Source organism: Elgaria multicarinata, chromosome 2, assembly GCF_023053635.1.
Source record: "Elgaria multicarinata webbii isolate HBS135686 ecotype San Diego chromosome 2, rElgMul1.1.pri, whole genome shotgun sequence".
NCBI lineage: Eukaryota > Metazoa > Chordata > Lepidosauria > Squamata > Anguidae > Elgaria > Elgaria multicarinata.
The window spans coordinates 1,639,452-1,651,840 of NC_086172.1; the positions used below are offsets into that span (position 1 = coordinate 1,639,452).

Sequence of the window (12,389 nt, forward strand, 5' to 3'; positions counted from 1 at the left end):
TTCATTTGTATCCCACCCTATATCACTGGGATCTCAGGGTGGTGTACAGATAAAATCGTACAATATAAAACAATAAATATACACAGCTAAAAACAAACCATTAATCAAGTTAAAACCAGTATATAATTTAAAAGCAGTAAAAACAATTAAAACAGTTAAAACAATATGCATATAGTACAGGACTCTGTTGTTAACCTTTAGGGAGGGACAGGACAAAGCACAGGCTATTCCAGTACAGTCAGAAGGGCAAAAACAAAAAGGGACTATGGACGGAAAGGATTCTCCAGTGGTGGGGACCTGTAAGGTTTGTGCAATGTTTGTGTTCCTGCCTGAGATCAACATGGCGTACATCTGTAACAAGTGCAAGATGGTTGCACTATTGGGAGAAAAAGTGGGTATACTTGAGTGGCAAAAGTCCACCCTTCAAGGAATAAGAGAAGACAAAAAGTTCTTAGACAGAACGGTGGAACTTCAGGAGGTGGAAGAGCAACAGCAAGTTGAAACAAAAGTGGGGAATGCTGAGGTGAAGAAAGCCAATGAAGAGGAAGCTCCCTGGGAAAGGGTGACAGTTAGGAGCAGAAGAACGAGAAGACACTCTGCACCAGTGGAACCACTACAGCTGTGTAACTGCTTTCAGGTACTGGAATATGACACTGGAGGACAGCCTGCAGAGGAAGAATTACAGGGGACACCATGCAATAGTGAACACGAGGCCAAAGGTCAGTCAAGCAGAGGCAACAATACCAAGGCCTACAGCAAGAAGAAGAGAAGAGTATTCATTGTGGGAGACTCCCTGCTGTGTGGGATTGAAACCCAAGTAGGTCGCAAAGACCCTTGGACTCAGCAGGTATGCTGTCTCCCTGGAGGACAGATTAGAGATGTGACTGAAGCTCATAAAGCCCGCTGACACATATCCTATTCTTCTCATCCACGTGGGAACAAATGATACTGCCAAGGGGAGCTATGAAGAAATCACATCAGACTTTGAAGCTTTGGGAAGGAAACCCAAGAACCCATTTTGTGAACCGCCCAGAGAGCTCCGGCTATTGGGCGATATAGAAATGTAATAAATAAATAAATAAATAAATTTCATGGAAGAGGATTAGAAAGAGAAAGAAAAATACTCTGGGTGAATGACATGAGTCATTCATGTCAAAGGTGGTGCTGACATGAGAGATTCTGATTCTGGGACCACGGGCTATGCTACTTGGAAGATGGACTACTGGCAAGGGATGGGTTGTACCTCACAACGGCTGGAAAGAATGTGTTTGGCCACAGCATGAAGAACTTGATCAGGAGGGCTTTAAACTGAATCCTAGGGGATTCAGACATAAACTTCAAAGCAACAATGGATGAAGGCTCATGCACCACAACAGAGAGAACGGCTCTAATAGCACCCCAAAATTGTCTTCAAAATAATGTAGAAAAGAAGCCAGACCATAAAGCACATGGTCATAAAGCACATGGTCTATATACTAATGCCCTGAGTATGAGAAACAAGCAGAACAAACTTGAACTAGTAATACATGAAGGCAAATATGACTTGATAGGTATAACTGAAACTTGGTGGGATGACTCCCATGAGTGGAATACAGCAATTGAAGGGTATAATTTTTTCAAAAAGAACAGAAGAAATAGAAAGGGAGGCAGAGTAAGCCTATATGTTAAAAATACTTATCTCTGCACAGAAGTACAGGAGGATGAGCCTGGGAGCCCCATCGAGAGCATCTCGAGAGCATAAATGGGTCAAGGAATAAAAGAAGCATGATAGTTGGAGTCTACTAATGACCACCCAATCAAGGAGAAGACGAGGATGAAATTTTTGAAAAACAAATTGCCAGTGTTTCAAGGAAACCCAATGTAGTAGTGATGGGAGACTTCAATTACCCTGAAATCTGTCGAGAGACAAATTTTGCCAAAAGTGGCCCTTCCAAGAAATTCCTATCATGCGTGGCTGGTAACTTTCTCCTACAGAAAGTAGACAAAGGAACTAGAGGATCGGCTATCCTTGACATGATTCTGACCAATAGGGATCAGTGAGTGGATAAAGTAGCAGTTGCAGGAACTCTGGGAGAAAGTGACCATGTCATACTTGAGTTCTTGATTTGAATGGAAGCAGAAGTGGAGTGTAGCAACAAAAAAAGCTTTCTTCTGGTATGTGCCTAGTAAAAGACAGAGGAAAGAAATGGTGGTTCAACTACTCAATGAGGATGGCAAATTGGTAACAGATGACAAAGAAAAGACCGAAGTGCTGAATTCCTACTTTGGCTCAGTCTTCTCCCAAAAGTAAGTCTATGACCCCCCTGGAAAAAGTGAAGTACAAGCTGAAGGGGCAAGATTGCAGTTTGAGATTGATAAACAAATGGTCAAGGAACAGCTAATTTCTTTGAATAAGTTCAAATCTCCAGGGCCCAATGAACATCCTAGAGTAATGAAGGAGCTAGCGGAAGAACTCTCAGAACCACTGTCTATTACCTTTGTGAAATTACTGAAGATGGGTGAAGTGCCAGAAAACTGGAGGTCTATCGTTGTCCCTATCTTTAAAAAGGGCAAAAAGGAGGCACTTGGGAACTATAGACCAATTAATCTGACATCCATTCCTGGGAATATTTTGGAGCAGTTTATAAAGAAGTCAATCTGTAAACACCTTGAAAACAATGCAGTAATTACAATAAGCCAGCATGGATTTGTCAAGAACAAATCCTGTCAGTCTAATCTGATCTCATTTTTTGATCAGGTAACCTCCCTTGTGGACTGTGTGAATGCCGTGGACATAATATATCCTGAAAGGTTGTCACACAGAGAAGGGCTAGGACCTCTTCTCGATCATCCCAGAGTGTGGGACATGGAATAATATCTCAAGTTACAGGAAGCCAGACTCCGGCTGAACACCAGGAAAAACTTCCTGACTGTTAGAGCAGTACAGCAATGGAACTAATTCCCTAGGGTGGCTGTGGGCTCTCCCACACTAGAGACATTCAAGAGGCAGCAGACAGCTATCTCTCTGGGATGCTTTACGGTGGATTCCTGCATTGGGCAGGGGGTTGGACTTGACGGCCTTATAGGCCCCTTCCAACTCTAGTGTTCTATGATTCCATGATGTTAACCCTGTGAAAAGAACTTAATATACGTAAAGGAGAAAGAAATAGCACTGTGGGAAACAACTATTCCAGACCAACGTATCATTGATGTGGATGTATGTTACGCTTTCCTGAAACATATTACAGATTTCTTCAACTATTGTGATGATTTCTATTGAGAGACAACCTCCACTGGGCATGTAATCCACAACAAATTCCTGACATGCCTTGCTACCAACTTTTTTCTTTCAGAAGGTAGATGAAGGAAAAACAGATCACTTCCTGTAACCATAGTTCTTTGAGTAATCATCCATGCATTCACACATACAATGGTCAGAAAAAGTTTGTGAAACCTACAGTTTCACAAGTTTGTGATAACTACAGAAATTCCATAGTTTGACCATGATGGGCTTCATGAAGCAAAACCAGTCCTTTTCTAAATATCCAATAGTTTTAACCAATTCCATGTCTTGTAAAATAAAACGATGTATAAATTAGGTAAACAATGAGTACTTAAAAGTCAGGTCATGTGAGAAAATAGGTGAACCCTTTGTTTCATCTGCCCAATTAAAGAGAATTATTAGAATGAGATGTTGTTTTAAATGGATATTGTTGTTTTTATGCTTTTGATGGTTTTAATTTTTTGAATATATGTTTTTAATGTTCACTGTTTTTAACCTTTGTAAACCACCCAGCTTCGGCTATGGGGCGGTGTATAAATGTAATAAATAAATAAACAAATAAATGTTTAAGTAATTATGTAGATCTTCAGAGGTAAATTTGGGAGGCACCACCCTAGTAAAGGATAAGAAACTTTGTGAGTTTGATCTTCACCATATGGTTGTGTGGAAACATGTCATGCCACAATCAAAAGACAACTCTTGAGATGCTCAGAAAAGCTGTTCATAGGTCTAGAAAGGATTACAAAACCATCTCTAAGTATTTGGGGTTCCAGCAATCCACTGTCAGACAGACAGTCTACAAATGTAGAAAGTTCAAGACCATAGAGTCACTCTACCCAGGAACAGTCATCCTACCAAATATCTCCAAGAACAAAACAGTGCATCATCCAGGAAGTCAAAAAGAAGCCCAGAGTAATATGCAATGATCTTCAGGCCACTCTTGCCTTGGCTAATGTGAGTGTTCATGACAAAACAATTTAAAAAAGGCTGAACAAGAATGGCATTCCTGGGAGGATAGCCAGGAAGAAATCACAGTGCTGCCCATCTGAAGTTCTCTAAAGATCAGAAAGATGAACCCTTAGACTTCTAGAACAATATTCTCTGGACAAACAAGTCAAAGGTAGAACTTTTTGGCCTCAATGAGAAATGGTATATTTGGTGAAAAACGAACACTGAGTTCAAACAGAAGAACCTCATCCCAACCATCAAGCATGATGGTAGGAATATAATGGTTGGGTCTGCGTTGCTGCCTCAGGACCAGGATGGATTGCCATAATTGACACAACCATTCTAGAGAAGATTGACAGACCATCCATCAGTGAGCTAAAGCTGAACCAAAACTGGGTCATGCAACAAGACAATGATCCTAAATATACAAGGAGATCTACAAATGAATGGCTGTGGAAGAAGAAATTCTGTGTTTTAAAATGGTCTAATCAAAGTCCAGACCTGAATCCCATCGAAATGTTGTGGCAGGACCTGAAGCGAGCTATTCATGCAAAGATACTCGCAAATGTCACTGAGCTGAAGCAGAAATGCCCCCAAATTCTTGAAAACTGATGTGAGAGACTGAGCAAAGGTTACAGTAAGCTCTTACTTGACGTCATTGCTGCTTAAGCAAGTGCCACCAGGCACTGAATCTAAAGGTTGACATACTTTTCACACATGGCTATTGAATGTTGAATCAGTTGTGGGTAAATACATGTTGAAAAAGCATCATGTTTGTGTGTCATTTGTTTAATCAGGTTATCTGTTGTTCTTTATCTTACTTACCCAACATTAAAATTGACTATGATGCCAAAGAGGGGATGGCAGGTGGGTTGTGTGACTGCATAGATGATGAGTTGAAGAACTACAGTTACAGGCAGCAATTTGTGTTTCTTCTTCGTAATCTCTATGTATCACACATATGGGCGAGTAGCTAGAAATCTTACAACAGAGATGGGTCTCTATGCATCACACCTATGTAAATCACACTACAATACAGAGAGGATGGCACAATCAAAAGTACAGCCAGCTCTAGCCCGAATGTCCCATCTGTAAAACCTAATAAACGTAGCTAGTGTCAATCAGGCTGCAGTGCAGTCAGGGGTGGGGTGACAATCTAATTTGTTTAATTCTCGACGTGTAAAAAGCTAGGGTGTGACGAATATCAAGCATATGCAGGGTGGACTCCAGCCTGGGAGGTGGCGATCTCGCAGGCGCCACTCAACAGGCACTGAATGACTCACCCAATTCATGGCACAGCAGGGTGCCGTATTAGACAGGATGCATGCTTGAGTTCTTTCCCCTTCACAGTTCTTTCAATAAATGTGGCCTAATTTTAAATCCCACATCTGGGTCTTGTCTCGTTATTTGCCTCAGTGACAGAGATTGATCTAAGAGTACCCCCAAACTACGAACCTGATCTTTCAGAGGGAGTGCAGCCCCATCCAGAACAGGCAATGAGCCTGTCTCCTGGACTCAGGAACCACTCACCCTCAGGGCTTCCGCCTTGCCAGGATTCAGTTTCAGTTTATTGGCCCTCATCCAGCCCATTACTGAGCCTAGGCACTGGTCCAGGACCTGCACAGCCTCACCTGATTCAGTTGTCACAGGGAGATGGAGCTGCGCGTCATCAGCCTATTGACGCATTTAACTCCAAATCCCCTAATGACTGCTCCCAACAGCTTTGTATGGATGTTAAATAACATTGGGGACAAGATGGTGCCCTGCAGCACCTCATAGCTCAATTGTCAAGGGGCCGAGGAATGGTCACCCAATGTTACTCTCTGAAAATGACCCCATAGGTAGAAATGGAAGCACTGGAGCAAAGTGCCTCCAATGGCTATCCAACCGAGTCAATCCAGGAAGATACCATAGGTTTTTTTTGCCTGCTATTCAAACTTTAGTACAGATTTCTTGATTAGTTATATCTTTCTTTGTAATCATAGTGAATGAAGTTGCTTCCAGAAATGGCATTCCACTGGTGACACCAGGTGACCACCCATATGCTTGTCCAGAGCAAAGTACAGACTTTCATAAAATGGGATCAACAAGGTCTCCAGTGAATTTTGGGAGGCAAGTTCTTATGCTTTCTTCAATTTAGGTTGCAACTCCTCTCTTGCTGATATAGAGTTCTTAAATTTAATGTTATGAAACCCAGAAGTGTTGGATTATATTGAAAACTTTGGAGGTAGTTACATTTGCCGAGCTCCTGACTCACAGCTGTAGCAGGAACCAGAGAGGGGATCAGAGACATCCCTGCTTCCTCAACCAGCGCTGCAGCTGAACCTGCATGGAAAGTAAGTGCAAGGAATTGAAGAGAGTTTTCTTTCCCACTTCCTTTTTTTGAGAGAGGGAGGGAGAGAGGGACAGGTAAAAGCTAAAAGTAGTCATGACTATGTCCTAATGAAATATGGCTAATTTTATTACTTATTTATTTGTAATCCTTACATACTGCTTAATATAATAAAATCTCTAAGCAATTCACATACATAAATAACATTTAAAAACACCATTAAAAACATTTCCAAATACAATAACAATATGAAGAACAGTAAAATGGAGCAGCATATTACAAGCCAAAGAAAGCCCAGGTGAACAAATGCATTTTCAGGAGGCATTGGAAATATACCACATTTTCTGCCTCCCCACTGCAAGGGGGAGGGATTTCCAGAGGGTGGGTGCCACCACTGAGAAGTCCCACCTTCAAGGTATTATGTGGTGACCATTCTGTTGGTTGTGGAACAACCAGGATGGCCTCCTTCCACTCGGTAAATTACAACTTGTCTGCCTAATCAAATGTATGTCTGCTGTGGTCAGTAGGAATTTCTTCCAGGAAAGCCTTGATGATTGTGAATAATAAATGAGAATTTACCAGTTATTTCAGATTAATCTGGAGTAAAAATCTTATGATTTTTGTTTGCATAATCATTATACCATTGCAAGATAAAGGTTATGAGTATGTAGACACCCAGTTTTTGCAGTTGTGTTTGAACTAGTATGTGCCAAGACAACTATCCACATAGAGGTTGTGGGAGCATATTGACTTCATTCTGTTTAAGACACACCGACAAGGAAACTGGTTATGCGGACCAGAGAATGTGCTAATACTCTGATAGGTAGTTCATATGTTAGAAGCAGCTGAATTGTCAGTGATGTATGTCTCTGCTTCTGTTGTAATATATAAAATTGCACTAGGGAATTGTCTCTATGGAGAAGAACTGTCCTACTCCAGGCACACTGAAGTGGAAGCACCAGCACACACCCTCCTTTGTCATTTCTTTGTATTGTCTGAACCAGTTTTAATACTGAATATATCTAACGCAGAGCTGGGCCCCTTGTGGCCCTGCAGATGTTTGGGCCTACAACTTCCATCAGCCCCAGCCAGCATGAGGCATGAGGAGTTGCAGGCCAAAACGTCTAGTGGGCCACACATTACCCACCCTGATTTAATGGTTACTAATGGAGGGGAGGGTTATGAAAGACGAGAGAATTAATTTGAGGCCACTGTTACAAGTTGAAGTAGTGGAGAGGATTTTCTTCAGTGGATGAGGAATTCTGGAGCATCCTCTGCTATGGGTTGCATTCTGTGTAAATATTTTTATATACATATTTCACAACTTAAGATGATGGAATATATTTGTGATTGAAGTAACACAAAACAATACGAAGCTCTGGAAAATGGAATTTTACCTACATTGGCAAAACATTGAGTCCAAAGAGAGAGCCCTATTTCTGCAGAGGGAAGTGCCACAGCTGCTTGGTCTGTCATCCCACCAAGTCTGAAGAAGATTTTTTTTTTTTTACTATGTATCACTGCCAACATGTGGTGGCTGTGAGATCCTTCAGGGACATGGACACACATACCAGACATGCCTAGGAAGTGTTCATGGCAATAGATGGTTTTATTAAAATGATTTCAACAGAAAGAGGTATCTTTCATGGCTACTTTAGCAGATCTACTTTGTAGAGAGATAGCCAGAGTCCTGAGGAAAACTTGGCTCAGAAATTCTCCAGATTCTGGTATGTTTGAACTACTAGAACAGTGTGTAACACTGTAGTGTATAATATAGAATGTGTGATGTTTCCTTTTTATCTACGGGCCCTGGGGTAGAGTGCTCTCTCTGGCTTGCATATCTGCTTTCAGGTCAGCATTCAGCACAGACAGGTAGGTTCACAAACAGGTTCCTTTTATCAGTTATTCACTTAAGTCCTATTCAGGCAATATGCCTGGGCACGGTTCTGCCTAGCACACAATTATGTCAGGGCGCGCACCTAACAGCAAAACAGAGAATCACATACAGTCATTCACTCACTCCAATATGCACACAGAGATAGACCAAAATAAGAGCCTCTTCTAGTGATGCTAAACTATACCAGGGTGACCATATGAAAAGGAGGAAAGGGCTCCTGCCTTGACCTCTTTTGTAGAGTGACCATATTCAAAAGAGGGCAGGGCTCCTTCAGCTTTAACTGTTGTGATGAAGAGGAAATTTCACCAGGTGCTGCATGCATACAAATGACACCTGCTGAAATACCCCCCACCTATTTTTTTTACACTGTTAACAGCACAGGAGCCTTGTCTTCCTTTTCATATGGTCACCATAATCAGAGGAGAAACTGGACGGTTCTATTACAGGCCTCTTAAATATACCTCAGTGTGGACTTCTAAGTATTACAGTATGTTGTGTGGTAAAACAGTCATATGCATTCTTTCATTTCTGGAGTCTGAGAAAACCGTGTAATCTATTTTTATTCCTATGTATTTGAAATCTGTTTAATCGTATCTAGGAGCATATATTGTGAGACATCATTCATGTTATAGTGACCTGTATGTGAGTTGTTGAATTGGAACCAAAGCAGAAAACCATACATTTAAAAAGAGAAATGGACAGAGGCAAATTTACCATGGAAGTCAATTTGTTGCTATAGAAAAGTTGGTCTTTCCCCTCATATAGTATGGAGCAAGAAAGTGGATTTTATTATTGAAAGAATCCCCACATTTCACAGTAGAGTGTATTTGGAGTTGCAAACCTGCACATATGAATCATAATCAAACCAAAAAGTGATGTGTCTGTGCCAAAAGTCATGATGGCTCTATGGCTTTTGTTTTCTTTTTAATAGTATTATGTATAAAAAGAAGTCAGATACGTTTATTCCTCTCCAGCGCTTGCCAGGAGCTCCTGGGTATGTATCTAGTATTTTATTTAACATTTGTTTGCTGTGCTATGACATTTGTTCGTTATTTGTTATTGGTTTAAAGTGTCATTTGTATGTCCTCCTTTCCACATATAGTCACTCTGCATAAACAGCTCCATCCACCCTTCCATTCAGATTTCTGGGGCAGGCTCTGCTTGATGCCACATCACCCCACATTTGGTAGGGGACCAGGAGAAAGCTTTCTGTCATCATGCTCAGAGAAGGCTCTGCCCTGAGAGACCAGGTTGGCCCCTTCCTTCATGGCCTCTAGATGCCCAGATCAAAACGGTTTTATTCCAGCAGATATATGGTTTGGCTGGTCCTTAAATATGAATGTTGAATACTATGCTGCTGATCACTTGATGCTGTTACCTGGTTTGTTTTACTGTTTTTAGTTTATTGTGTAATTATTTTTCTTTTAATTGTCTTGTGCATCTCACTTGAGTTGGAGAGCAAGGTATAAATATTTAAACAAACAGCATGACAATGTACAAAAGTGAAGGCTCCTTTCTTAGGGCATGTCTACATGAAGGGTTTGCCCCGGGGGTGGCTTTGCAGTAGCGGCACATCAGCTACATGACGCAGCCGCCATTGCGAAGCCACCCAGGGCCAAACCCTGGAAACTCCGCTCCAAAATAGTCAGGCACTTACTCTGACTCTTTTGGCAGCAGAGCCCATGGTGCCCCCTGATGTGTCGCCATGGGTGGCCCTGCACCTGTAGAAGTAAAAAAATAAAATAAAAACGAGGGGGGGGGAGGAGAGGAATGGGGCCGTTCCTCCCTCCCCTTTTTAAAATGTTATTATCCGTATCTCAGTAGCTGTGCAGATACGGATAATAAAAATAAAAATAAATGGGGGGAGGAGGAACAGGCAGCCAGAGGGAGTAGAGATGGTTCACCCTGAGTCCCTGCCCCCTCTCCTTGTGTCCTCCTCTGGCCGCCTCATTCCTTCCCCCCCCATCTTTTTATTTTTATTACCTGTATCTGCACAGCTGTGGAGATACATATAATATTTTTTTAAAAAAAGGGGGAGAGGAATGCCCCCATTCCTCTCCTCCCCCCCCATTTTTTTTGGCTTTTTAAGGGCAGGAAAGTCCACACTTGCATTCCTTCCCGTGCAGATGCCAGGGAGGAATGCAAGTGCGCCGCTGTCAAGACGGGGGCCTAGTTTAACAGTCGGTTACTTAGACTTCTACTTTCCCTTTTCATACTCATTTCATACTACTAGTCAAAAAGGCTACCTCATATCAAACTTTAAGTCCCACCTCTTTCCCAAAAGTGCCAGGTGGCCTCACCTTTTTCAAGAGTTTAGCCACACCTCCTGCCAGAAGTCCCACCTCTGGAAATTCTGCAAATGCAAGCCAAGCTGGTTCCGCCACAGGGATCTATCAGGCCCCCAAAGAGCCAGATTTGCCTGTCATGAAAAACAGCTTGCAAAGAGGGGATGGCAAAGACATCTGTAGGACTCGCGAACTTCTGTGAGTGACCAAAGGAGAAACAGCAAAAATTACAGAAAGGAAAGATGGAAGTCAAAAATCTGGACATTTGGAAGCCTGCTCCAACTTTGCTGCATGCTTTATTTGCAACTGGCTTGACCAGAAGATTAACTTTACAACAATCTTAGACGCAACGGCAGTGTTTGCTCAAAAGTTAAAAAATATTTGTAGAATAAGTTGGGAGTGTGGTGTGTTTTTCTCCTTGAATAATATGACCAAGATATTGCAATTTTTTCTTTTGATGGTATTTATTAATTCTGTTGGTTTGTTTACTCTGCGTACTATGTCCTCATTTCTTATTCAGTCAGTCAATGCTTTCTTCAACATATGTCAGTATATCCACATTTCAAAAGATTCAATTTTGCTCAAATTGTTTTTCTTACATGTCCAAGCCTCAGTTCCATGAAATAATATTGAAAACACACAGTATCTTATCATCCAAGTCCTTAGTGTAAAATTAAGGTCCTGGTTACATAGCCATTGTTTCATTTTGAAAAAAAATGTTCTTGCCATCTTGATTCTTGCGTTTTTGATTCCTTGTGTTTTTTCATTACCTTCATTGAGCCAAGTTCCTAGGTATTTGCACAAATTCATATTTATGCAAGTGTGCACTTTAGGCTATGGGGGAAATGCACATTTTGGGCTGTTTACTTTATTTTTGCGTGTTTTCCAAAGTTTATTTGTGCCACCTCATTTTTGGTGCACCCAGGATTTTCCCTCCTCCAGGTGTAATTGTGCATGGCTTGGAAAGTGTACTGAAGCTGGCTTCCAATTTGGAGAGGCTGTGTGTGAAGTGATGTCCCAATCCTGCGAAGCTCTTAAGTTTTTATAGCCATCTCCCCCTTTTTGGTGCACTTGGGATTTCTGCTCCTTGGTGAGTTGTTGTGTATTATTATTTATTTATTTATTTATTTATTTATTTATTTATATAGCACCATCAATGTACATGGTGCTGTACAGAGTAAAACAGTAAATAGCAAGACCCTGCCGCATAGGCTTACATTCTAATAAAATCATAATAAAACAATAAGGAGGGGAAGAGAATGCAAACAGGCACAGGGTAGGGTAAACAGGCACTGGGTAGGGTAAAACTAACAGTATAAAGTCAGAACAAAATCAAGTTGTTGGATTGGGTGCCTCCTGGCTGCAAACCTCCAGTGTTTTAGAGGTGAAACAGTGCCACTGGTCCGGTGGGAGGGCTGCTGCAGGATGGGGGTGAGGCGGTGAGTCAAATTACACACTGTAGCTTAATAAGCTACTCACAATGACTTATCAGCCTGTTCATGTGGCGGGAGATTGTGGACTATTTCAACAATAAGCCACTGTGCATAGCTTATTAAGCCATCATGGGCTATCGTGACATCCGAACGCAGCCTTCGTGTTGGCCTTGGAGCTGACACCGTATGCCATGATGCTCCATGGTAGTGTTGGCTCTAGAACAAGCCATGG

At 41.6% G+C, this 12,389-nt stretch overlaps 1 protein-coding gene across 1 annotated transcript in view; it reads left to right on the forward strand.

Moving 5' to 3' along the window:
- The window catches only part of SPATS1 (spermatogenesis associated serine rich 1), a 34,602-nt gene that overhangs the window by 15,801 nt on the left and 6,412 nt on the right, over positions 1–12,389 (forward strand). Inside the window, exons 4-7 of the mRNA XM_063115846.1 lie at positions 202–391; positions 638–719; positions 6,172–6,322; positions 9,371–9,433. Coding sequence (XP_062971916.1) covers positions 202–391; positions 638–719; positions 6,172–6,322; positions 9,371–9,433 — 486 coding nt within the window. The remainder of the gene's footprint in view (positions 1–201; positions 392–637; positions 720–6,171; positions 6,323–9,370; positions 9,434–12,389) is intronic.